The 26664-nt window shown below is 58.7% G+C and overlaps 1 protein-coding gene across 2 annotated transcripts; it reads right to left on the bottom strand.

The window, feature by feature from the left end:
* Positions 1–5169: 5169 nt before the first annotated feature.
* Positions 5170–26632, bottom strand: PNPLA6 (patatin like phospholipase domain containing 6). 2 transcript variants are annotated; one of them, XM_054566262.1, is made up of 34 exons: positions 26626–26632; positions 25409–25477; positions 24982–25069; positions 24733–24815; positions 24457–24554; positions 21754–21894; positions 21508–21667; positions 21077–21157; positions 20747–20875; positions 20292–20372; positions 20043–20205; positions 19738–19821; positions 19332–19441; positions 19070–19225; positions 18912–18989; positions 14901–15106; positions 14551–14682; positions 14347–14470; positions 13805–13918; positions 13552–13627; positions 11841–11981; positions 11562–11625; positions 11133–11301; positions 10778–10960; positions 10500–10618; positions 10150–10306; positions 9786–9902; positions 9630–9699; positions 9079–9195; positions 6875–7176; positions 5939–6055; positions 5692–5788; positions 5477–5586; positions 5170–5367 (listed from the first exon to the last, which is right to left on the bottom strand). In XM_054566262.1, exons 2-34 carry the CDS (start codon positions 25433–25435, stop codon positions 5293–5295), a joined length of 3969 nt encoding a protein of 1322 aa, XP_054422237.1. In that variant the 5' UTR covers positions 25436–25477; positions 26626–26632; the 3' UTR covers positions 5170–5292. The 2 variants fall into 2 exon arrangements, with proteins under 2 accessions (XP_054422237.1, XP_054422236.1); XM_054566261.1 differs by lacking the exons at positions 25409–25477; positions 26626–26632 and having other exon boundaries at positions 19070–19237; positions 24982–25265.
* Positions 26633–26664: the final 32 nt, after the last annotated feature.

The following is a 26664-nucleotide window of genomic DNA, read 5'->3' as shown; positions in this document are numbered from 1 at the left end:
CCGCACTGCGTCCTGGGACCGGCCCGGCTGGGGCTGCCCTGTGCTCACCAAGGGCCAGGTGGACGCGCGAGGTGATGCAGGTGCTGCCTAACTCCACGGGGATCTTCTCACAAGGTGTGCGTATCATCACATGGTGCACTTTATATATTATACAGTTTTGTTTGTCAGTTACACAACCATAAAGCTGAAAAAAGAACATTTCTATCACTTCAGAAGAAACCATTAGCAGTCACTCCACATTCCCTGCCCTCCACCCCCAACAACTGTCTGTCTCCAGGGATTGGCCCATTCTGGATATTTCATACAAATAGGACCATCCATACAAATGGGATCATGGACTCCTTTCATTTAGCATAATGTTTTCAAGTGCCGTCTGCTTTGTGGCTTGTATCCCGACTCCATTCCTTTTTATGGCTAAATAATATTCCATTGTGTGGGTAGACCACAGTGGGTCTATCTGTTCACCTCCTGATGGGCTTTGATTGGCACTTATGAACAATGCTGCTATGTGCTTTCATGTACAAGATTTTGATGGGCGTGTGTTCTCATTTCTCTTGGGCAGACGCCTAGAAGTGGTTGGCGGGGACATGTGGTAGCCCTCTGTTTGGTAGGCCCTTTAACTTAGCTTCCCAGATCCTGGGGTCGCATCTGGTTGCTAGTCCCCTGTCTGACCTCTAGGCAGCCATTCCCAGAGGCCAGGCCAAAATACACCAGGCGAACCCTCTTGTGAGCCTGACCCCTCAGTGTCCTCTGATTCCGCTCTTCCTGGCCAACGCCTGCAAGCGGCCCGCAGGGCAGGTCCCCTGACCCCAGAACCAGGGCCCTCATTGGAACCCCACGATGTCTTGGCGTTAGCTGCGTCTCACATCCTGGAGCCAGAGAGAAGTAGCCTGGAAGCTCCAGTGAAAATCCAATTAACTGTTAGTGTTGAATGACATTAACAAATATTTCCATCACTCTCGCCTGAGCACATTGGGACACTGTGTCCCCTCTGACTGGGTAGGGCCATGCAACTTGTTTTGGCCCATGAGCACTGATCAGAAATGTGGCATCATTTGTAGGCCAGAGTACTTAACTGCTGGTGCACATAAAAGGGTTGCCAGGGCCCCCAGGGATTTCTTTCCTCAGCTACAGGGACCCCAACCATTTCAGACAGTGGCTGTTTCTTCACTCTGGTAGAGTGGGGTACATGGGGAAAAAATCCCCAGATAATCTGTTATGGGTATATCCTGAGAGCAGGAAATTGATTTTGCATTGTTTTAGGCCCCCAAGACTTCGGGCTCACTTATTATAGCAGCATACTTTAACTCATCCTGACTGATACACCAACTCCTCTGCCTCACAACACCTGGCTCCAGCCAAGGGTTCTACATCAGTCTTCTGGGGCTGCCATACAAAGGACCACAGACTGGGGGTCTTAAACAACAGGAACGCCTCACAGTCCTGGAGGCTGAAGTCGGAGATGAAGCCCTGAGATAACAGGGTTGGTCTCTCCTGAGGCTGGAGGAGACGGCCCCACGCCACTCCCCTGGCAGCAGGTGGTCCTGGTCTTCCTTAGTTTACAGGTGAGGTTCTCCCTGTGTCTCCACGTTGTCTTCCCTCTGCATGTGCGTGTCCAAATTTCTCCTATGTATGAGGACACCAGTCGTCGTAGGTCAGGACCCACCCTGAGGACCTCTTTTTAACTGAATTATCTCTTTAAAGGCCCCGTCCCCACATAGAGGCACATCCTGAGTGCTGGGGAAGCGACTTCAACATAGAAATCGAGGGGCACAACTCAGGCCATAACAGACGCCCTTCCAACCAACTCCAAGCTGCCAGGGGGCCCGTCAGCCCCGGGCGAGTGAAAAGGTAGGGGAGGCTGATGGCCGTCCAAGCGGGTGAGACTTGGGGCGCCTCAGCAGTAGGTTCGAGGGACTCCCAGGTCCACGGAGGACTTCTTTCCTGAGGATCAGGTGCTGCTCCCAGGACTGCAGCCTACAGCAGAGACCTCAGCAGTCCCCACCCTGGCGGACAGCACAGGTGTGAGCGAGCTTCGCGTGGCTCCTGGCTCCGTAGCTCAACCGCGTGGCTGAGACACCCCCCGAGCCTCGTTTTACTCCTCCGCAGGATCATAACGTGTTCTCCATCGAGCTACCCTGAGAAATCAGTAAATACACCTGATATGTGGTAGTCTTGCCATAAATTAATTACTACTGGTATTGCTGGTGGTGGTGTTCATATGCGCTTAAAGGAAAGGGAAAATTACATGGTTTCAGTGTGGAATTTTGAGGTTCCTAGAGACTGGGAGACATCTCGGCCATCTTTGCTTTGTCTTCAGAGCTTGATCTCATTCAATAGACACTTGTTGAGCTCCTACTGAGAGCCAGGAGCTCTTCTGTGAAGGCTCCTTCAGTGAGGGAGCCCGCCCTGGAGCACGCCTGGCAGAGAGATGACCAGCAAGTTGCACGAGTGTGGAGAGAGACTGCGGCCTGCAGGCAAGGACAGGGAGGGCAGGGCGGGTGTGCCCCCCTGCACCTCGGAGAGTCTGAGGCAGGGTATCTGAGAGCAGACTTACCTCGCTCCTCCAAGAGCAAAGACTGTCAAGGCATGAACCTGTGAAGTCTGGGGAACGAAAAGGATGTCGGCACAGTCGGAGCAGCAGGAGTGAGGGGGGGCGGAGACCTAACAGGCAGGCTGGGGCCGCGCGTCCAGCTTCAGGTGCAGCTCAGAATCTGGAGGGAGTAGGGTTTGGGGGGCAGGGGGCAGGCAGGAAGCGGGCCCCGGCAGCCCCTGGCCCAGTGTCCTTGCTGCCCATGGCGCTGGCCTCCTGAGACCCGGTTCCCTGGAAGGAGGAAGCCTAATTCGCCATTCTGCCCTCCGGAACTGTAAGGGAATCAATGTGCGCGGTTATTTAGGTCACCAAGAAGCTCGTTCAGGAGGCAAACCTCAGGGAAGCCAGGTCTTTCGCTCTCAACGTCTAGGGGTTGGAAGAAATGGGAATTCAAGTCAGTGTGACTCCAGGCCAGTGCTCTGCCCTGCCTCACACTAGAGACCCTTTCCTTGGTTTTCGGGCTGAGCTGTGCACGCCCCCTGGCCCTCCCGCAACACCAGTTCCTGTGCTGAAGTCCTAATCCCCAGGACCTCAGAGGGAGCACACTTTACCTCTGGAGATAAAGTGTTTAAGAAGGCAATTAAGTGAAAAAGGAGCCCGTGCCCTGGCCGGCTGGCTCGGCTGGTCGGCGCTCCGTCCCGTGCGCCGAACGGCTGCAGGTTCCGTCCCCGACCAGGGCGCACACGGAGACTGTGAATTCAGTCCCCCGTTGGGGCGTGCACAGGAGACAACGGATCAATGCTTCCCTCTCTCAGTGAAGTTTCTCTCTGTCTCTGAAATCAATTTTAAAAAAATACCCTTGGGTGAGGATTCTAGAAAAACGAGCCTGTTATGGTGGGCCCTCCCCAGTCCAGTATGAGCAGCGCTCCCGTGAGCGGGGATGAAGGCACAGGCGGCAGCGCGGGGAGACCTGGGAGGGCGCAGTGAGGAAACGGCCCCCGGGAGCCCGGAAGGAACCGGCCCTGCAGACTCCCTGACCTCCGGCTCCCAGCCTGCAGCACAGCGGAGTGCGTGCCTGCCAGTCCCCAGCCTGTGGCACTGTCACGGCAGCCCCAGCAAACGCGCAGACCTGGGCATTCGGGTGCCACTGCCCCGCGTCGGGCTCTACCCGAGCCTCCCTCGCAGAGCAGCACGTCCGCGCTCGAGTCCCCAGAGTTAGGGCGCCCAGCCCGCCGCAGCCTGGTTAAATCGCTGGGCCATTTCAGGGCCAGGAGGAGAGTTTAGAGGAGCATGTGACATAGGCCTGACACACAAGGCCCCGGGCCGTTCTCACCTGTCGCGTCCCCACGGATCAGTCTCCGCCATTGTCCTGACACCTCTAGACTTGTTCCAAGAATTCTCTCCGAAGTTCCTGTCCCCAAATGTCCAGAACCCCCACAACTCTGCCAACGGCCCCTTCAGCTCCTCAAGCTCAGCGAGTTCCAGGAGCCCAGCATCTTCCCTGCTTCGGCCCCTCCCCTCCCCGCCCCGTCTCTGTAAAGATGCCCCCCATTGCCTATGCTAATGCCCCCTCATCCTCCTCGGCATCCTCAGCCCTGCGCTTCTCCACTGCCCACCAATCTCTTTGTTCTGCCATTTTTCCTTTCTTCTTTTAGAGAAGCAGGGAGGGAGGGAGGGAGGAACGTCGATTTGTTGTTTGACCTATTTGTGCATCCACTGGTTGCTTCTTGTGTGTCCTGACTGGGGATTGAACCCACAACCCTGGCGTACGGGGATGATGGTCTAATTCACTGAGCGACCCGCCAGGGCTGCCAAGTTTTACTGTAAATGTTTCTCAGGCACTGCCCCGCTCGCTGGCTCCATGTCAGCGGCCCTAGCTTAGGCCTCCTCATCTCTCCCTGGTCTCCAGCCTCCAGCCGCCCCCGCCAACCCATCCCCTCTGGCAGTGGAGTCCAGCAATAGAAACATGTGATGAGGCCAGTGCCCTCCGCATCCCCACCTCACAGGGGAAGCGGCGGAGGCCCCTGCAGTTCCAGCAGGGGGCCCAGGGCCACCGGCAGAGGCCAGGCCCAGGCTTCACACCATGCAGTGCGGCTCCAGTCTTAAGCTCTTAACCGGCATGCCAGCACCGCGACAGTGCACAGCAAGGGCTGGCCCACCCTGCGAGACCTCAGCCGAGCACACCGCCAGGGCAATGCCCGGGAACCTCTGAGGATGAAGTGTTGAGCCCTGTGCCTGCGTGTGTGTGCACGTGCGCGCGCATGATGTCCTTCAAGAGCCAGGCTCAGCAGTGCCCAAGACAGAACACAGGGAAAACTCGAGAGCACCCGCGCCCAGCAGAGCCAGCCCAGGGGCAGGGGCGGAGGGGCCTAGTGGGGAAATGAGCGGTGTTGTGGCAGCGCCCAGGGGCCTCTGGGATCCCGGGGGCACCGGCGGCATCTGGAGGCCCCGTGGCCGCAAGCCAGCACAGAGTGGGACTACAGGCAAATTCTGGGATGGCACTCACAGTAGAGCCCAGTCTGAGTCTGGGTGCACAGGCCGATGGGGCAAGGTCCAGCCCCAGCCACCCTGAGCTCGAAGGTGGGGCAAGCTACCCCTGCCCCCAAAGATGACACAGGCCCACCTCCATGACGGGGGGTTTATTGGGAGGGAGTGTTGAGGGTCATCAGTGCACAATCCAGTGTGTGGGCCCTGGAGGTCACAGGCATAGCAGCAAGCAGAGGGGGCGCCCAGCCCTGGGGGCCCCTGCAGGTGGGTCCTCAGGCATCCGCAGCTGCGCTGGAGGGGTCCTGTGGCGGACCGCGCCGGTGCCTGAGAAGCGACTTCTCCTCCTCCTGTGGGAACAGCAGTGCTGCACACAGATCCCCGGGCACGGGACCCTGGCCCCCTTCCCTGGGCCCTGTGCGCCATGTCGCCCCGCCCCGGGGGTGGGGGCCCGCTCACCATCCCCGAGGCCGTGCCGGGGCTGGCGCCCTCAGGGGAGCCCCCTTCGTCCCGGGAGCAGTCGGGCCCCACGTCCTCCTCATACTCCGTCAGGCAGTCCGACTCCTCCCCTGGAGTTTGGGGAGCAGTGTGAAAGCGAGGGCACGCGGGCTGGGCCAGCCCCGGCAGCCCTACCCCGCCCACCGCAGGCCGCCCGCCCCTGGGGCCACCCTCACCATCCGCACAGCCGTCAGAAACATAGCTGGTGGGGGGCTCGATGCGGGACACGATCTCCGCCAAGTCCGTGAAGCCAGAGCTGGGGAAGGCCAGCACCTGTGGGCGACACAGGGCGGGTCAGAGGCTCGGCAGGGGCCTGAGGTGCGGGGAGCTCTCTGGTCAGAGGAGACCGGCGAGACCCGGGGGGATCTGGGGTCGCCTGAGGCTCGGGAGAGGCGCGGCAGGGCGGGGCAGGCCCAGGCTTACGTCTGCACGGCGGCTCTCGATGAGGTCCGCAGACCGCCGGTCCGTGAGCATCTTCTCAATGACGTCGCCCCGGCTCCAGCCCCCAAACACAGCCTTCCCGTACTGGTAGCCCACATCCTGCAGGAAGAGAGGGGCTGGGGCCGGCCGAGCCGCTACTCCCCCAGCCTGCTCTCCGCCTCGTCCTCTGCGCTGGCTCCCGCTTTGCCTGCCCCTTCCCTGGCCTCTCCAAAGCCCGAGGCTCCGGGGGAGCTGGCATTTAACGCTAACCCTTTCTCAGACAGCCACACGTGGCACATTTGTCCCCATGTCCCCCATTCTGTGCACCTTCTAGATACTACCCACCACCCCATTTTCTTTCCCACTCATCCCATGCAGTGTGCCAAGAACCAAATGACCCAAGATGGTGGCGGGCAACCTTATTTCGAGTTCCCCAAATACGCAGTCTGTGTGTGGGTATCGCCGCGCCCCGCCCATTACAGACGCCCCCAATCCACCAGCGCGTGCTTTCCCACTCAGCCCGGCGAGAGCGTCAGCCATTTTCCACTCAGGGCTCCGGGCAGCCGCCAGCGACCAGCTCAGGCGGCTCGGGGTCAGCGCACAGGACGTACGCACTGCTGTCCCTCGCTGGCCTGCGGCAGACGTTACAGGCTGACCACTGTTCCCATTCCCACACGCACCGACCTCCACGCAGCGCCTCAGGCGCGGCAGCTGCCGCGCAGGAAGCTGAGCTGGAATTCCGCACCTGAGCGGCCGCCGCGCACGCCTTCGCCACGCCACGCCCGGTGCAGACGTCGCCGACGGTGGCCACGCTACTCCCCACAGACGCCGCCTGGGAATGCCGCCCCCGACGCCCCGGCTCGCGCTGCTCGGGGCTCTCTGCAGGAAAGCTCTGCCAGCCCCCGCACCCCCGACACCAGGCCACTCCCACCCACTCACGTAGATCTGGTCAAACTTCCCAAAGTCCATGGTCTTGAAGCAGTCGATGGGGGGGCGCAGGTACTCGCAGTAAGAGCTGGATTTGACGACCTCCAGCTGCCGTACACAGGACACGTAGGCCAGGCGTGACTGGATCTCGGCCATGTCTGGCACCTTGATCTTGTCCGCCCAGGGGTTCAGCCGCTTCCACAGAAGCCACCAGCCAGACAAGCTGTCCCCATAGGTGCTCAGGTCTGTCTCATCCTGGCTCCCCACGTCAATGGCAATGACCGTCTTGGCACCCATGCTGCGGGCGATGTCCGCTGTGGGGCAGGGGTCAGTGGGCAGCTGCCCGTCAGGGCCTGGAGCAGCAAAGTTCCACCCAGTCCCACAGACACCGTCATGCAAATGGTCACGCAAAACAACCCATGCAAACAACATGCCAGCGTGCGAATGGCATGGAAGTTGATGCCAGTGATGTGGAGGAGGTGGGTTCAGATGCTGGGGCTTTCAGGTGAGGGGCCACGGCCAGGGGACCAAGGAGATGGAGGCAGAGGGATGAAGCCACTGGGGAAAAAGAAACACAGAAGAAGAGCGACGCGCAGGGACAAACAGTCCTAAGAACAGGAGGAGACAGGGGTGGAAGGGTCAGAGACACAGGGAGACGGGGAGAGATACAGGGAGACTGAGGTGTAAGAAAACAGACAAACATAGAAGCAAAGAGCAGGAGACAGAACCACACGGAGAGAAATGTTGGGGAACAGAGTTAACAAGAGATTTGGGGGGAGAAAGAGATCAGGGTCAGAGGTATGGAAGGAGAGAGAATCCAGGTAGAAAGAAGGACCTGGGGACTGTGACTAGGGACAGAGAGACAAGAGCAGGAAGGCAGGGCAGAGTAGGTGAAGGGGGAGGGCCCAGCGGGGAGGGTGGGGTGTCTGTGGGCCCGTGTGTCCCACGGAGAATCACTGAGTGGGTCTGGGGGAGCCTGGGCGACAGGGACAGGGTTCTACAGTCAGGCCCAGCCCAGAAAAACACCGAGTCTGTCAGATTTTGCATGTTTCCCTCATGACATGCCTGGGTGCACATGCCCACGTCCACATGCCTGTGTGCACCGGCATACGTCTCTATCATCTGTGTGCGTCTCCAGTCCAGGCGCACTTGTGCACACAGAGGCCCCCAGGTGTGTCTACATCTCTGTGCGCACCCTGGGCACGTCTGCAGTCGTTTCAGTCATGTGCCCAGGTCAATGTCTGTGTTTCCTCAGGTGTCCAGACACGCCTGTCCACTTATAGGCCTGCACACACATGCAGGCGTGTGGCCCTGTTAGTGCAGGCATGTGCACGGAGCACCTACTTTTTTCTTCAAAGGGCCAGAAAACAAATAATTTTGAGTTTGCAGGCCACTTGGTCTCTGTCACACTTCTCAACTATGTCACTATGGCACAAAAGCAGCCACAGACAATGAGTAAATGACTAGATGTGACTGTGTGTCAATAAAACTTCATTTAGAAAATCAGGTCGGGGCCAGCTGCGGCCCACAGGGCAAGGCTCACCCACCTCTGGCCTGCAGACTGCAAGTGCGTGTGCAGCTGGCGGGCGTGCCGGCTTATGTACGTATGCAGGCATGCATGCTTCTGGGCGTGTAAAATTTTAAGTTGCACACCTGGCCACCTCTCATCTGCACACAACAGAGGGTGTGAAAGGGAGTCTAACACGGTCTTGTAGGTGCGCCATCTATCTCTGTGTGTGCACTCACACATGTTTCAGGAATCATACAGGGTGAGTGTGGATAGTGCGTGTGAGGACACAGCCCAATTTCATCAACACATAAATGTTTGTACCTGTGCACGTCCATCTAACCTTGTGAACACACAAATGAGCTGTCACCTGAGCATCTGCAAGACTGCGTGTGAGCACATGTACAGCTGCTGTGCATGTATACAGATGTTCCACTCTACACCCATGTGCCACCCAGTGTGCTGTGCCTGTATGTGCCCATTTGTATCTTACATAGGAGTGTATTTTCCAGCTGCACGTTCCTATCCTTGGCTCACGCACAGATCTGCTTGGGAACGCCAGTGTGCACGTGTCCACGGCCCTGCACAGGTCTGCCTGCGCACACGTCGCCCAGGGCGCCCGGCGGCCTGTGTGCCTGTGCACGGGCCCACTCACTCACTGTATGCCTGTGCGTGTGGTGTGCACACGAGTGAGCGGGCAGCCACTTGCCTGGCAGGTTGTTGATGTAGCCGCCGTCCATGAGGAGGTGCCCGTCCTTGGGGTCGCACAGCGGGGGCAGGTAGCCCGAGAGCGTCATGCTGGCGCGCACGTACCGCCACAGGGAGCCTGCCCGGCGGGATACACAGACACAGACACGCACAGACACTCTCAGACACGCTCAGAGGCCCGGCCAGCCTGGTGGGCTTGCTGACCTGGCACGTTGTTGACGTAGCACCCGTCCACCAGCAGGTGCCCGTCCTTGGGGTCGCAGAGCGGGGGCAGGTAGGGGCAGTAGGAGGCACTGGCCCGGACGTAGCGCCACACGCAGCCTGCGGGGATGGCGTGAGGGGATCAGGTGCCCAACTAGTCTCCTGGTCCCTACCCCTGAGGAGAGACATACCTGGGACCTCTGGGGCATTAGTAGGTGACGGTTAGTGCTCGGCAATCAGGTCAGGACGGACAGTCACTTGTGTTAACAGTGTCCCAGACGCTTGGCTGCCCTCCCTGCCTCCCCCCGACACGGCCACAGTGGTGGTTGTGGGGTCAGCCAGGGCACCCACCGTCTTTGTGAACACGCATGGCTGAGGCAGTGATGTCTGTAGTCACATTGAAGTATGGCAGCCACAGGTCCTATGGGGACAGGGACCAACATCAGGGAGGAGTGGAGACACTTGTGGGAAGGGGCAGGGACAGAGCAGGAGTGGGGGAGGGTGCACCTCAATCTGCTTGTCCTGGAAGACACGGTGGATGCTGCGGTTGAAGGCAGACCCCGTGAACATGGATGTGACAGGGTAGGTGAGGTCCAGCACAGGCTCCAGCACCGAGGTCATACTCTAGGGGCAAGGGGCCAGCTGGGGTGAAACAGGAATCACCCGGGGTCACTGACAGGTGGTCACCAAGAAGGCTGATTGCTCAAGCCCGGAATTGGGAGCTAGGGTCCCTAGCCAAAGGTGACAAGGGGTCATCCTTACCTCTGTAAGAGTCCACAAATTAAGTCAGAAAGAGGTCAGGGGAAACCTAGAAACCCCCATGGGATCATACTTCAGGGCACTCCTGGGGTGGGGAGGCCCCGACACACACCTTGGCCCACTCCCGGGCCCGTTGCTTAGTGCGGCTGGCGCTTCGCTCTTCCGCGTAAAGGGCCCCAATGAAGGAGCCAATAGAAGTGCCGCCCACTAGGTCAACAGGAACCCCTGCCTCCTCCAGTGCCTTCAGCACCCCAATGTGTGAGCAGCCCCTGCAAGGAGGAGGAGACCTGGTGACCCCCTGGGAATCTCCTAGACGCATGCCCAAGGGAGTCCCTTCTTCCATCTCCCCCACTGGCCCGGAATCAGTTGCCTGTCTGCCCCTATGGGAATCTCCTCCAGGGAGTAAGTTCCACCCCTCAGGCACCAGGCCCCACCCCTGCGAGCGCTGGCCACACCCCTCACCTGGCTCCACCTCCACCCAATACCAAGGCGATGGTGTTGCCCGTGAGCACCCGCGCCAGGCGGGAGAAGTCGCTGTGCCGGTCCGCACGCCGCGAGAACACCTTCTCGTACAGTTCGTGCTGGGACAGGAAGACACAGAGGGCCCATGGGGATGGGGGTGTAGGAGGAAGCACCAGGACCTCCAGGCCTCGGTCTGGCCTACGGGTCCTTAAGCCACGCCCCTCTAGTAGCCACCCAGGAGGTCTGCTGGGGGTCTGGTCTTTGGATCCTGCCCTCACCAGCTTGGCAGGGCTGCGGCGTGAGAAGAGGCGGCGGGGACAGCGCAGGTGCAGATGTCCTGAGCACCAGCTGCGCATGTTGAGCCACTCCACGGTGCGCGTGGGGCCCGGGCCCTCCTCGCGGTGCAGCAGGACAAGCTGCTTGAGGGCGCGGACCGCGGTGTTCTCCAGCATCTGCTCCAGCTGCAGGGCAGCGGAGGGCAGGTGTCACCAATCACCAGTCACTTCCTCCCTGCCGCACGCATGTGGCTGAGCTCAGGTCCCTAGGGTTTTGCCTGGCCCCACACTGAAGGGGCGTGTGGCCTGGAGGGAGGGGATGGGTCCGGGGAGCGGGGTCCCTGTGCAGTCTGCAGACCTGGCCAAGCGTGGGCTCCTGGTCACCCAGGCCCACGATGAGAATGCAGTCGGCCTGGCGCAGGCAGCGCAAGGTCCAGGGCGTCAGCGACGAGTCCGTCTGGTAGAGGACGATGCGGTGGGTGTCCTCCTGCTGGGCCAGCCACCCCGACAGCCGGAACTCCTGGATGCTGGGGCGGGGGCGGGGGGAGAGTCGTCCTGGAGCTTCTGCGAGTCACGCGCCCCCAGAAGCCATTGGAGCGCCACTGCTGGGGGGCGGGGGACACAAGGCTCCCACAGCACGGGTCCTCCAGGGGCGGGTTCCGCCCTGGCCTGGATAGGTGGGGAGCATGCTCCTCGGCTCACAGCCTAGGTCTGGAACTGGATCTGAAAGAATCCTAGGCTTCGAGTTCACCCCTCGCACCCCCGCCCCCTGCAGCCCAACACACACCTGTCCAGCGCAGAGGCGCCCAGGCGCGCTCGGATGATGTCACTGTTAAGGAGAAGCGTGGGGCCTGAGGGCGGGTGAGGAAGGGGGGTTAGGAACCCAAGTCAGCGGAGCTGGGGGCCTGTCCCACAAGAGAACACCCCCACCCGGCTCTCGTGGCCCTGTTCTGCCCCACCCCCTAGGAACTGCCAGGCCGCTCATCGGCCAATGCCCCACCCCCAGGCGCCTTGCCCCATGGGGACTGGAGGTCAGCCCTCACTCACACCCCTTATGCCGACTGACCGATGGCTTGCAAAGCATGCTGCAGCTCCAGCGTGAAGGCCACCATGGGCACCTCGGCGCACACAGGCAGGACCGCCACCGTGGCCAGATTGCTGGCTGGGTTGGTGAGCTCTGAGTGGGGGGGCACGCCTAGTCCCGAGCCTGCTGAGACCCCAAAGGATGACATCTGCTATGCAGCCCTGTGTCCGGAGATGGAGACACTCCTTCCCCTTCTCAGAAATCCCTGCCCCTTGTCCCTCAGCCGAGACTTAGTGAAACCATAGTGAAGGCCATGGCCTTAGTCCCAGACCCACAGCTTCGTACTGTCTCCCCTCTTAATGCAACGTGGCCTCCTGACCTTCAGTTTTGGTCCTAAAGTGCTTGATGGCATCCGTGAAACAACCCCACAGCTGCCCCGCCCCCCACTGTGCCTGCGCTGGCCTAGGGGTGCCCCACCCCGTCCGGCCTGGGTGCCTCTATGCCACTGAAGGGACTTGAACACAAAACTAAGCAGAAACAAATATACCTCTGATCCATCGATTACTTCCCAGCTTCTATGCTGATGCCCTCAGCCCCGTTAACCTCCATTGCTTGCACGGGACGCTCACAGCCTCCGGGGCCGCCCATAGCAGTGTGGCCTGGCTCCAGCGCAGCCCCTACACGACTCGCCCTTGGCCTCATTTCCCCCATCACTCACTTTCTTCCTCGAAGTGTTTCAAAACCACCAAACTCTGTGTGCAGAGCCTTCAGAGCTCTCTTCAATGTCTGTCCCCATATCATTTATCAAGTCTCGGCTCACTATTCTCTAAAAGCTAGTCGTTCTTGACGAAGTCCGTATCTTGTTTCCTTCACGGTACTTGCCTGACGATTCACCTGGGGGGCTGGAACCCCCACCGCCAGGCCCTTATCTGACTGCGCACTCCCCCATCCCAGTGCCAGGGAGAATGTCTACCATGTACTGAGGTGAGCACTGGAAAACTCCTCCCCTGTAGAGCATCAGCAGAACGGCTCTCAGAAACCCAAGACCGTAATGTCTCTGCCCCCGCTGCTGCCCCAGAATCCCACGGAGGGCGGCCTCAGCAGCCCGGAGGAGACGCACAGGCATTTGTACACACGGTTCAGGGGTGTGGGGGTGGGGGGAACCGCCTGGGAAAGACCCTGGGTGCGAGGCAGTTCTCAGCTACTGCTCACCGCTGCCACCACCCTGGGAAGCCAGGAGTCAAGGCTGATGGGGCAGAAACCTCTGGGGAAAAGGGGGTGCAGAGGCTGCCGGTCTCAGGCCCGTATTTCCACACGCCTCAAACTTGACTCCATTTTCCTGGGCACCACACCTCCCCGCGGCTTGCCATGCAGGGAACTTCAAAGGCCACTTCTCAAAAGGCCCTGGGGCCCACCCACCACCCACGAACTCCATTTCCCAGCATACTCTGGTCTAGGACATGGACTCCATCCCTCAACTAAGTCCTGACTCCCAGAACAAAGCTCACCCCTCAGGACTCCGCTCCGTCAAGACGACCGATCCCTTAGATGCCATAAACAAGTACGCCCTGCGTCTAACAGCACATTTCTGACGTGCCCAGGAACCTAACTCCATCCCAGGGTATGTGCAGGAGCTCGAACCCACGCCCTCCTTCCAACCCGCCTGTGCGTCCCGGGCCCGAGGCTCCCTCTCCCAGCATCCTAAACCTCGGACCACGTCCCCCAGCATTCCCAGGGACCTGCTGGCTCTCACCTGGGAAAGGTCCTTGCAGTTGCTGCAAATTCCCCAGAATTTTCTGGCTCAGCAGGTGAATGAGGCGGGTCACGACCTAAGGCATTGGAGGTTGGCACTCCAAGTGAGACTGCAAGGGCAGCTGTGAGAGCCCGCCTTTCCCTCCAGTTACCTGGGCCCCGCTGCCAAGGTTCCAGCCTCTGCTTTCTCACCTCCACACCTTGCGGCCCCGCCCCGACCCCATCAGCCCCGCCCAAGTCACCCAGAGTCACACCTGCGGGTATCGTCGTTTGATGTGGCCCAGGGTGCCCTCGGGGAGTTTGGCCAGCTCCGTGTCACGCACCGCGTGCACCGTGGTGGCACGTGGCTGCCGTGTCAGCGCTTCCACCTGTGGGACCACATGCATGGCCAGAGCTGCTTGGGCTAGGAGGCTCCCGATAGGTAAGGGGGAGACCGACTGTCGGAGCATCGAGGAAGCGGTTCCTCTCTACTCAGTACCCCTGAGATGGGGGCTCAAAGAACCACATCTCGATACCCAGTAGGGCTCCGGGGAGAGGAAGAGAATACAGAGACCCACCCAGGCTGAGTCCCCTCTTCTGATGGAGAGAGGTCTAGGGACGGAGTCAGATTAGAGTCACCACCATGATGAGGTTCCCCCACCCCAGCAAAGGATCTGAGAAAAGTGGGCTGGGCGAGGTCACAGGTCCGGGCGTGTCCGCCACCCCACCAGGTGACCCGGGATGATATGTATGTCAGGGGTGGGGAGGAAAACTGGGCTGGGAGAGATCAGAGGTCAGTGGGTGCGGCCGCGCTCACCACGCCAATGAGGTCCCCGCGGCCGTACTCGCCCACCAGCTCCTTCTTGCCGCTGCCCCGCTGGATGACGCTGCGCAGCCGCCCATTGAGCACGATGTAGGTGCAGTCGGAGCGGTCGCCCTGCCTGGGGTGGGGGTGGGTCACACAGGGCCCAGCAGGGTCTTAGGAAGGGCCTGAGCAGTGAGGAAGGGGCAGGGGCCGCACCTGTACAGCGCGCGTCCCGCCTCCACTGCTGTCCAGTCGATGGCAAAGTCCATCTGGCGCACAAAGGGAGACATCCTCGCAGCCACCGTGTGTGCAGCGCTCAGCACCACACTGGGCTGTGCGCGCATGATCCTGTGGGTGAAGGGTGGGGGTGCGTGGGCTGGGCATGTCCTGGCACTGCCCTTAGGGAGTGGACAAGGCGGGTGATCCCCTGCAGGTGGGACTAGACAGGCCCAAAGCTGCCCGGTTAAGGTGTAAGTTGTCCAGAGGGATGGCCTCTTCCATGGCAGAAGGGAGTCGGGTCAGGACCCCTAAGCACCAGCCCACCCTAACAGAGGGCCCAGTCGTACTCATAGAAGTCACACTTGGAGATCCGCAGGAAGGTGCAGTCGCGCTGGGCTCGCAGTGTGAAGATGAGAGGCTCCCCGGTGAGCACAGCCAGCTGCCCAACCAGCTCCCCGGGCTGTGCCACGAAGAGACACACGTCCTCAGCCTTGTCAATCATGCGCTGGTATACGTGCAGGCAGCCCCAGAGCACGAAGTGCAGGCTCACGTCCTGTGCGGGGAGGGGCCAGGAGATGAGCACAGGACCAACCTCCCACCCCCAGCTCATGTCAGTTTGCTCCAAAGGAAGCCTTGAAGGAGTTTGCATAGCTCAGCTGAGCAACATATATAGTTCCACATTATTCAGCACACAGGGCAGACATTGCTAATGGATCACCAAATTCTTGAGCCCAGACTAAGGTCCAGGAATTCTTTTCAACAGCTGGCAAGAGAGTGCAAGGACTGGCTACACAGGGGCGTGGCAGAGTTAAATCCTCTTTCTCTGCTCATCTGGGTAACTGGAGAGCCGCATGGAAGAATAAAGTTGGACCTTCACTTTATACCATGCCTAAATGGATCAAGGATATGAATGTAAGAGCTAAAACTATAAATTTCTTCAAAGAAAATATGGGGGTCCATCTTAATGGCTGTGAATCCGGCAATGGATTCTTGGACATGATATCAAAAGCACAAGCAACAAAATAAAAAAGAGATGAATTGGACGATATCTAAATCAAAACTTTTGAACCTCAAAGGTCTCTATCAAGAAAGTGAATAGAGCCCTGGGCTGGTGTGGCTCAGTGGATTGAGTGCTAGCCTGCAAACCAAAGGGTCACTGGTTCGATTCCCAGTCAGGGCACATGCCTGGGTTGCTGGCTAGATCCCCAGTAGGGGGTACACGAGATGCAACCACACACTGATATTTCTCTCCCTTTCTTCCCGCTCCTCTCTAAAAATAAATAAGTAACGCTAAAAAAAAATATAAAGTGAATGAATAATCCACAATATGGGAGAAAACATTTGCAAATTATATTATCTGCTAAGGTTTTGAATCCAAAATACATACAGAAATCTTATAACTCAATATTAAAAAACAAATAACACAATTTAAACATGAGCAAAGGACCTGAAAAGACACTTCTCCAAATCATAGGAAAATGCAAACTAAACCATGAGGTGCCACTTCACACCAACTGGGAGGGCTAGGATCAAAACACATTAAGAGAAATGTGAAGAAATCAGAGCCCCCATATACTGCTGGTGTGACTGTAAAATGGTGCAGCCACTGTGGAAAACACTACTCAAAGACTTAAAAGTAGAGTTGCCATATGACCCAGCAATTTGACTCCTGGATAGCTACCCAACAGAAACGAAAACATATGTCAACACAGAACTTTATGCATAAATGTTCTGTGCATAAATGTTCACAGCATGATGCACAATAGCCAAAAGGCAGAAATAACCCAAATGGACACCAACAGATGAATGGATAACCCAAGTGCCGAAGAGCCACACAAGGGACTATCGACCATGAGGAGGGAAGTGCAAACACTCGCTACTACGTGGATGAGCCTTGAAGACATGAAGCTCAGGGAGGCACAAGAGGCCACACAGTGTGTGATTTCTTTTATAGGAAATGTCCAGAACAGGTAGATCTATAGAAACAGAAGATCAGTAGTTGTTTAGGGCTTGGGGTGGGGTAGGGTCAGGAGGTAGGAAAAATGATAGCTAAAGTGTATGGGATTTCTTTTCAAGGTGATAAAAGTGTTCTAAGATGGACAGTTGTGATACTTGCACAACTCTATGAATATACTAAAAGCCACTGAGTGGTGCTCTTTAAATGGGTAGATTACATCTCAATAAAACCATCACCAAAAAAGTTAAAAGTGCCCTCCGTTCCCCGCTCCTCTGTTACACTCCGTGCCTGTTGAACTCCATCTCCTGGAGACCCATGTGTTTCTTCTCACCGTGGGGTATTGGCACAAGCTGTTCCCTCTGCCCAGAATGTTCTTTCCTCCCCTTACACCTAATTCCTCCCCATTAGCTCCTCTTAGTTGCAGGTCACTTCAAAGACGCTGCCTTGTCTCAGCCAGATTCTGCAGAGCCGAGAACAGCTCCTTATGTCTATGTGCTGAGCACATAGGATTTTACATCCTTTGAATGTAACGTCCATCAGAGCTGCGGGCTTTGCAAGGGCAGGGACCTGGTTTTCCTGCCTCTACAGCAGGCAGCACAGGGCCAGTGACCTCTGTCCAGCAGGACCTGGGACCCAGCAAGTAGCACAAACAGGGGCTCCTCTCCTCTCTGGTGAGCCTGCCTAAGCAGACAGCTCCCTTTCCCACCCTTATTTAAATAGGGAACTGAAGCTGCCCAGACACAGGAGGACTTCCTCCCCGCCTGCCACCAGAAACTGTCCCTGTCTGGCACCTCACAGAGCCCTGGTGAACGCCCGCCCTGCAGGGGCCCCGGGAGGGGCCGCCCCCCAGGACGCGCGCGCACGTGCCGGGAACTTGTGAGGCAGAATTTCCAGGCTGTGTCTGGGATGTGCATGGGAGTTAACGAGCATTAGGCTGCCATTTGCCACCTGGCTGGGAAGCAAGCACTTTATGGCAGGACTTCTCAGAGCCTGGACTATGCACTGGGAACTCCCACGAAGAGATGGAGCAGCGGGCACTTCCTGACCTGACCTGGCCACGGATCCCTTGCGGCGCAAGTGTCCACGAAACACACTTTGGGAGATACATGCAAAGCAGGGTTTCTCGGCCTTGGCATCACTGACCCTTTACCTGGGTAATTCTGTCACGGGACTGTCCCGTGCATTCTGGCGCTCCTGGCTGCTAACCACGAGGCGCCCACAGCACCCTCCCAAGTCAATAAAAAAATGTCTCCACGTCGCCCTATGTCTACGGGGGAGCAAACTTCCTCTGGGTGGAAAGCCACCAGTGTGAAGCTTCAGGGAGGCACAGTACCGTCACGGCCCCGACGTAGGCGGGCAGGCCCAGGGGAGCCTCGGTGGCTGCGGGCCGGCCTGGCCCATTAGCACCAGGGCTGGGTTGAGCCCAGCTGGGTTTCCCGGAGACGCAGGGCCCAGGGTCCACAGGAGAGCCATGGTGTCACCATGCTTCCTCAGCTCACTGCCGAGAACCTCCAACGGCTGCCGAAAGCATCGCCCAACTTCCTCCGCAAAAACCTGCTGCCACCACGACGAGCAGCTCGAAGCAACAGCTGAAGCCGCTGATTGAGTGGCAGAACGGCGCCCGGCCAGCTGCCCGGCTCCGCCCAGCAAGTGCGCCCTGGTCTCAGTGCCGAAGTCACACTGCCCTCAGTGTTGCTCCACACCCCTCCCTGGGCTTGTCACCCTTGCAAACCTTAGGCAGCTGAGAACGACTTCCTCTGCAATGCTAGTGGGCAATTACTGTTGTCCTCCCATTCTGCTGATGAGGAAGCAGAGAACCTTCTAGATGACTCTCCCAAGGTCCCACAGGGAGTCTGGGTAGAGCCTGGATCTCAAGCCTAGCCCCTCTCTCCAGAACCCTGCTCCTCTGTGTTTCCTGATGAGATCGTGGTCCCCAGGTCCCCACGTGGAGGACACAGGGCTTCATGGGCCAGTGTCCTGCACCTCCAGGTGCTGCCAGCAGGCACTGAAGCCCAGCTCCCGGGGCCAGTTCATGGCTTCTGGTCCCAATTCCAGTTAGTGCACATTTATCGAGTGCCCATCCCAGCCGGCCAGATTAGAAGTTAGACCACCTGGGTGTGCTGTAGAACCAAAAGGACAGAAAATAGGTTGCAGGAAACACCAAGGCAGGTAAGAGAGATCTGGGGGGTTTCAGTCCTAGCAAGAAGGTTCAGGGGTTGGAGGTGAAAGGTCCAGAGGACAAGGGGTGCATGAGTTGAGGTGGCGGGGGGGCGGTCAGTCACAGGATCTGAGGGTCAGGGATTGAAAATCACAGACGAAGAGGGTCAAAGAGCAAGGATCAGAAGTCAGAGTGAAGTCTCAGGTCACAGCTGTATGGTTACACGTCAGGGCTCAACCTCACCTGGTCGCCCTGGCGGGCAATGATGGTACCGGCTTTAGCCTGATGTAACAAGACTCGGCTGTTCAGGAGGGAGGGGTCCTAGGGGGGAAGAGGCATTGAGACTGGTCCACCCAGGCCTCCCTGCCCCCTCCCTCTCGTCCTGCGCCAAGGCCACCCACCTCAATCCGCATCAACTTGGCCAGCTCCCGCTTTGCTGCCTCAAAGATGCTACTGGTTTGGCGACCCTGGTAAGGCCCAAAGGGGCAGCCACCGGCGGCCAACTCGTCTTCGCAGTAGCTGAGCTCACAGGCTCCTGCTGGCTGCTCCCGGAGCTCCTGAGTGGGGGTCTGTGTGGGCAGGGCCTGTGACCTCTGTGCTCCCGCCCAACTTTCTTCCTCAGGGACCTCCACAGGGGAAAGGGCAGCGCTGGCAGGGCCTTACCCGCACAGGGGCTGCCTGGGGCCCCCCTGAGGCCTCTTCTTGCAGAGACACGGAGATCCGGCCACGTTCATATGCCATGTCGAAGTCTGAGCGGGGCCCACCCTGCAAGCCTGCAGGGGGAAGGGGACAAGAAAAGTGATTCAGATGAGAGTGACCACAACTGTGGTTTGAGCGAGCAGCACCAGCAGGCCAGCGCCACAGGGGCGCAGCGCGGCTGCTCAGCGGCGGCACTCCCTCGGGATCCTCGCCACAGTCGGGGAGCCATGGCTCCACGAGCGCCCATGAAAAAGCCATCAGAAAGCGCTGCCAGGGTTCCCAGGTCACAGGTAAGCAAAATCAGCACTGCCCAGCCTGCGCTCCAGCCCAGAAGCTCAACGCCTCCCCCTCCCAGGCCGAGACCCCAGACCTGAGATGTCCACAGGCATGGAGATGCAGCGGCTCAGCGGTGGGGCCGAGGGCGCTTCCGGGGACGTGGGCTTCACGGGGTCCCCTGAGGGAGACACAAGATCAGGCTCCCACAACTGGGGTTGGGGAACTGAAGGGGGCCCAGGGAGCAGTCCACTCAGAGGCCCTGGGGATGGGAGTCTAGGAAAGGTAATTCCTGTGGGTCCGTGGGGCTGGGGCCACGGTTCCCTGGGGGGCCACCGGGGGTCAGACCTGGGCACCTAGCCAAGAGGTCCCTGGGGCGCCCACAGGGGTCATCCCAGGTACCTGCAGGGCCAGGCAGAGGGGCCCCAGTGGGGTCAGGTGGCCGGCCAGGGGCCTCCCGGGGCTCCTCCGTCGCTGCAGCACTGACAACGCGCTTGGAGCCTCGCGCAGGGCTGGTGCGCGCTGGGAGGCCGGGGCTGGGGAAGAGGCGCAGGGGCTGGATCTCCTGGAGGCACAGAGCACCGCTGGGGCGAGTCCTGGGAGGCCAGCGCTGCCCCGCTTCCAGCCCCCGGTGCTCTCTGGGGGACTCACGTGGCTGAAGAGCTCATTGGTCAGACCCAGGTAGTTGTGGAGGGCCAGGAAGGTGACCCGCTGCAGCCGCACCATGATGATCTGCCGGGGCAGGGGCCAGAGGGCAGGGCCGGGGAGGAAGCGAGTCAGCAGAGGGGGAAATAAGAGCCAGAGAAAGTTGGGACCAAGCATTCAAGGAGCAGGACCGTGGACGGGGAGTAGTTTGGGCAGAGCCAAGGCCAAGGCCGAGAGCACTCAGAGGAGAGCAGAGCCAGAGAGGCAGCAGGGAGAAGCCCAGAGCAAGCAGGCAGGGGCCTGGGGGGCAGGGGGCACAGCGACCGGGAGGAGCCGGGCCGCCAAGAGGTCTGGCTGCTCAGGGTTGATAAGCATGGCTTGAGACGCCGCTGGGTCCCAGCCCACGGGTGCCAGTGAAGGGCGGGGGTCCACGGAGGGAGGGGAAAGGCCGGCCCACTGACCTGCACCACCCGCACCAGACTCTCTGGGTACTTGGTGAAAACGGCAGAGAACGCCTCCACTGGCAGCCGCAGCACGGTGGAGTCCCGGGCTGCGCGGGCGGACACGGTGCGCTGGGGGTGCTGGTGACCCTAGGGTGCAGGGCGGCGAAGACAACCATGGTCAGGGGCTGTGAGCCCCTCACTGCTCCCCCAACTCTCCCTAATTCCAGTGCCTCGAGGGACCACCAGCAGCATCAGGCACATAGAGATTGAGGGGCCCTCTCTGACCAGTCCACTGGGTGTGGCATTGTACTCCAGGCTCCTTGGCGCCCCCCCAAACCTGTCACTCACGGTGATGACATCCAGAATGCTCAGAAGACTGTTGACGCTGTCTCCGGGGACCACTTCCTTCACCACACACTCCTTCCCGTCCTGCAACACACAGGTGACGGGGTGGGGGCGGGGGCAGGGACCAAGGCTGCCCTGACCCTGCCAACAAGCACCCTGCCCCCCGCCCCACCTCTGACCCTCACACTCACCCACCCAGTGACCACTGGTGCCCCAACCTCCGACCCCACTGAACCTTCTGAGCCGCACCCACTCCTTGGCCACAGCTGACTGCGATCACTGACGGCCCCGGGCACCCTTGGGCTTCTGTTCCCGGCTCCTGTCTGCATGTCTCGAAAGACCGCCAACTGTACCGACCGCCAGCAGTGCCTGTGCCCTGCAGCCCTGCGCCCGTGCCCACCTCCCTTGCAGTGTCCCCGCGGCAGCCCACTTACAGGCCCTGGCAAGCAGAGCTCCAGCAGCCCGTCTTGCACCACGTAGATGCTGGCATCCGGCTGGCCTGGCCGGAAGACATAGTCGCCCTGGCTGAGCCGCTGGAAGATCATGTGCCGGCAGAGCTCCAGAAAGAGTGGCTTCTCGAAGTGGCCCAGCACCCTGTTGGATGTGGCAGTGGAGGAAGAACGCAGGCCATCAGATCAGCCCCCAGCTCCGCATCCCCCAGCTGGCAACCCGACACTCACCGGACGTTCTTGAGCATGTAGAGCACCTCTGAGGGCAGGTGGGAGTTGGCCAGGTCGCCCTCTGTCAGGTCAGCTTCGAGCACCGCGGGTGGCGGCTCCTTCCGCTGCAGTGTTGGTGTCTCTTTCTGGATGCGCAGGATCCTGGTGGGAGAAGAAAGGTACAGGGGGAGCAGGGAGAAGGCTCAGGCAGACCCGAGACCCCTACACAGACCTTCCACACCAAAGAACAGGATCACCAAAGAACAGGGGTCAGCAAATCTGGCCCACTGGCCAACTCAGGTCCTCCACTAGTTTTTTCTTTTAAAGGTTTTAAGTATTTCTTTATAGAAAGAGAGGAATGGAGGGAGAGAGAGAGGGAGCAAAACACCAACTGGTTGTCTCTTGCACACCCCCTACTGGGGACCTGGCCCACAACCCAGATATAGCCAGGACATGTGCCCTGACTGGGAATCGAACCAGACACATTTTGGTTCTCAGGCAGCGCTCAATCCACTGAACCACACCATCCAGGGCTATCCTTCACTTCTTTTTTGTACATCAAGTTCTATTGGCACAGGAGTATTTAAAGTCATGAGAGGCAAGGGCCTATATCTAAGATTACGCTGCCCAGCAAAGCTATCATTTAGAATGGAAGGGCAGAGAAAGTGCTTCCCAGATAAGGTCAAGTTAAAGGGGTTCATCATCACCGAGCCTAGTATGTGAAATGTTAGAGGAACTTATCTAACAAAAAGAAGAATGAAACTATGAACAGTAATATGACAACAAACTCACAACTATCAACAACTGAACCTAAAGAACAAAAACAAACTAAGCCAACAACTAGAACAGGAACAGAATCACAGAAATGGAGATCAGAGGGGAGGGGGCGGGGGAGAATGGGGGGAAAGGTACAGGGAATAAGAAGCATAAATGGTAGGTACAAAATAGACAGGGGGAGGTTAAGAATAGTATAGGGAATGGAGAAGCCGAAGAACTTATATGTATGACCCATGGACATGAACTAAGGAGGGGGGTGGAATGGTGGTAGAAGGGGGGTACAGGGAAGAAAGGGATAAGGGGGATGAAAAAAATGCCACGACTGTAATAGCATAATCAATAAAATATATTTTAAAATGAAAAAAAGTTTTATTGGCGCATGCACATGTTCATTCATGTACATGTTATCTGTGGCTGCTTTCATGCTACAACAGCAGCGCCAATTAGTTAGAGCTGCGTTGTACGTGGCCTGAACAGCCTAAGATATCTACTCTCTGTCCCTATACTGAAAAAATTTGCTGACCCCTTATGTAAAACCCTGAGATCAACTCTCCACTAGTCAGACCCCTGAGACCAACCCTCTAGCTAGACCCCTGACATAGCTTCCAAGACATGGGCAGACCTTAGAGAAAACGCTGCTTCTCATGGGACCCATACCCTTCCAGTAACCACAGACCAGACTCCTGAGATAGCCGTTCTGATGTCGGCAGACCCATGGGGTGGCTGCTGCGATATGAGGGGACCTCAGAAACAGCTCCTCTGTTCCTCATTGGAGCCTTGTGAGAACCTCTCAGAGAACCTTGGCAATGTTCTTAGCCTCAGAGAGTCCTGAGACAGCCCCCTGGATAGTCACAGAGACCCCTGAGAGAGCCTGCATCAAAGAGGAGAACCCAGATACAGCCTCTGTGCTACTCACAGACCTGGGAGAGCCCTTCTCTGCAAGTCAGCTACTGCAGTGGCTACGTGATGCTTGAGATAGAGCCTCTGGTATGAGGAGCCCCCCGAGTTAAGCTCCATGACATGGAGAAATCCAGGTGCAGCCCCTCCTCTGAACAGGGAAGCCCTGGGGCTGGCCCTCCCCCAGGCCCCCGATTCCTAAGGTAGCCCTCGGCGGCCATGACATCAGGGCTGTGCAGACAAGACATGTGGAGAGACACGAGACACTGTCTGGTCATGGAGAACTCAAGACAGCCCTTCTCAAGTCACAGAAGGCCATGTGAAAGGACATCTGTTGGCCATGGACAGCCCTGGGATATCCCCTTAGTGCGAAACAACCCTGGAGACAGACCTTCATAACGTTGCATGAAGTGGACCCCATGATGTCAGGAGACCCAGAGCCAGCTCCCAACTTAGAGCCCTGGAAGAGCCTCCCTCAGAGACCCTGAGGGAGCCCTTTGCTAAAGATAGGTGCCCCTGAAATGTCCTTCTTATGTTTCTAGGGCAAAAAAATTCTTGAGATGACTCTTAGGGAACAGAAATCCCTGACATGACTTCCTTGGTCATAAAGAACTCCAAGGCAGGTAACGCAGTGAGACGCTTCCTGCTGTCCAGCACTACTAAGGCAACCCCAGGAGAACAAACACCTGAGATAACCCCAGCAAGGCACCTTTTGTGTGAGGAGACCCGTGAAACAGCCTACACTGACACCAGAGATAAAGGCCCCTACTGTATGACAGGTGTCAGAGACACTGACTGAAGAGCAAATAGCTCCTAGATACTTCAGGGATGTCACTGGTAGGGAATCACTGACATAGCCCCTAGTAGACAGAGACCCCAAAGACAGACTGTCTGCTGTGGGGGAGTTCTGAGATAGCACTCTGATGTGAGGAGACTCCCCAGAGAGTCCATGGGGCCGAAAGAACCTCGAGATACACCCTTTAGTGTGGGCTGACCACTCAAAAGGCCCATGATAGCCCCCAGAGCCAAGTATCCTCAGCATAGCCTTACTTCTTGGCAATGTTCAGCATCTTGAGTTTCTTCTTCATGCGTGGCCGGGAAGTGGTGGAGACAGAGGCGTCCACCAGGGAGGAAGTGGATTGTGACACCTATGATAAGGAAGGGCAAGGATGGGTCAACTGCCCGTTCAGACGCTGGGGAAGAGGACATCCAGATATGTAGGTCCTTAATCAAGACGGGGGCGGGGGGGTTTCCGAAGAGTTGAAACTAGACTAAGGGCAAGGTTTAGGTGTGGTCAGCTGAAGCCCCAGGTTGTCCTAGACTCACCTTCCGCATAATCTTCCGGCCATAGAAAAGCACTTTGTCCCTCTTCCGGAATCGATACCGCGGGCCATCCGGGGCTGGGGTTTCTGGGGATAAGAGGAGAGGGACACTGAGCTCTGTGCAGATTCCACGCGGCCAGAGATGAGGACACTGCGTGCAGACCCCAGCAAATCCCATCTCTACTGCTTCCGGGACCCGGCATTTCAGCTCCCCACAACACAACCTCCCCAGAGGGATCCTCCGGGTTCTCACTCGTCACTCGAAGCCTCCGCACTAGCAGGACGATGAGCACGGCCGTGACGAACACCGCGACTCCGGTCCCGATCATCACACCCAACACCTGCGGGACGAACGGCACTGGCTGCGCATCGCATACCCGCCCCACCGAGCCATCCCCGGGGACAAGGACGTCCTCGACATCATTCTGCCCCGCCACGTGCACCCCCGAGAAGTTCACAGTCGCCCCGGGCCTCGGTTTCTCCATCTGCAGGGTGGACCAGCGCTCCCCTGTCCCGCGGCCGGAGGGGCGCGAGACTCTTCCCTGCGGCCCCGCGGTGCACGCCGGGAAATGTAGTTCCGCCTGAGCGGACGCAGCCCCGTTCTCGTGGGACTGCGATGATACGCGCTGAGCACGTCGGGAGTCGTAGTCTCGCGGCGTCTCACAACCCCGGTGTTTTACCATTCCTGTTTGCAACGGGGCCTCCATCAGCTGTTTCAGGCTGGGTGGCGGGTCTGGTAGCCTTGAATTCTGGGAATCAATAAGCATAGCCCAGGCTAGCCAGTGGAACCCATGCAAGTCGTCCTTCTGGGCCCGCCCCTCCCCTGCCGCAAGCCCTGCCCTTTCGTCCCGCTTTGGGGGCGGGGGACAGCTAGAGGGAAGCAGCGGGCACAGGGGTGGGGCGCAAGGACCTCGGGGTCCAGGCTGGGGCGTGTACAGGTCCCCGGCTCTCCGCCAGGCTCCCTTCACCGACGCCCCAGGCCAACCAGCCCCCACCCCGAGCAAAAGGGCTGCCAGCCGGGCACCCACTGCGAGCAGCAGGGGCAAGATTGCTGAGGGACACGCCCCCGACGCAGGACTTTACGGGATGGGTGAACCCTGACCCACCGACCCCAGGCCGCACCCCGTTCTTCCTGCGAAAACGAGTCTTGAGCGCAGAGGTCATGGAGATGCCTGGCTCCCGGCTCAAGCCTGCCCCCCGGCTCAAGCCTGCCCCCCGAGTGCTGCTGGGAGCTCCTACACAAGGGGCTAGGACGGTCGAAGTCGGGTGGGCTCCTACAATGTTACTGGTTGGTGCTGGATGTTTGCTGTCACGCAGTTGAAAATTTACAGGGTCTCTGACGGCGCGGAGCATCACTGGAACAGGGGGAAAGGTGCTGGCGCCATTGCCGGACGAAGTGACCGGGGACGCTGGAATGACTGGGGGCACTGAGGAACTGAGGGATTCTGAGGCGTGCAGAACTATTACTGGAAACACCGGGAGCCGAGTGCATATTCTGGGGTCGTTCGAGCATGAGAGTGGACCTAGGGAGGGCGCCGGGGCTCCTTGAAAGATACCGAGGAATGCTGAACTATCACTGGCACTTTTCTGGGAGACTGGGACTGTTTCTGCCGGTGCTCAAGCATTAATGGGAATTTGTGGGAGTCACTGGACCCAGGAGACATTACCTGGAAATTTCATTTGCGGGGAGGTGGGAGGAGGGCGCTAGTCCCCTTCCACTCTAGGGTACACCTAGCTACCGGTAAGGAAACACCTACTCGGAACGGGGTGGGGGTGGGGGTGACAGCATCAGAAAGTCGGGGGTATCAGAAATCGGCAGAGATCTTGAGAAAGCTGAGAGCTAGCTAACGACCCCTGAAGGGACGCCTCTAAGGGGGCGACGGAAACCCGGACTCACCCAGAGGCCGCAGCCGGGGTCCACTCAGTGCCAACAGCG

This window comes from Pteronotus mesoamericanus, unplaced genomic scaffold (genome assembly GCF_021234165.1).
Source record: "Pteronotus mesoamericanus isolate MK-2021 breed Mesoamerican mustached bat unplaced genomic scaffold, CSHL_Meso_final contig_171, whole genome shotgun sequence".
Classification (NCBI taxonomy): domain Eukaryota; kingdom Metazoa; phylum Chordata; class Mammalia; order Chiroptera; family Mormoopidae; genus Pteronotus; species Pteronotus mesoamericanus.
The sequence above is the reverse complement of the archived record's forward strand: the minus strand, read 5'-3'. Positions and strand labels throughout refer to the sequence as shown.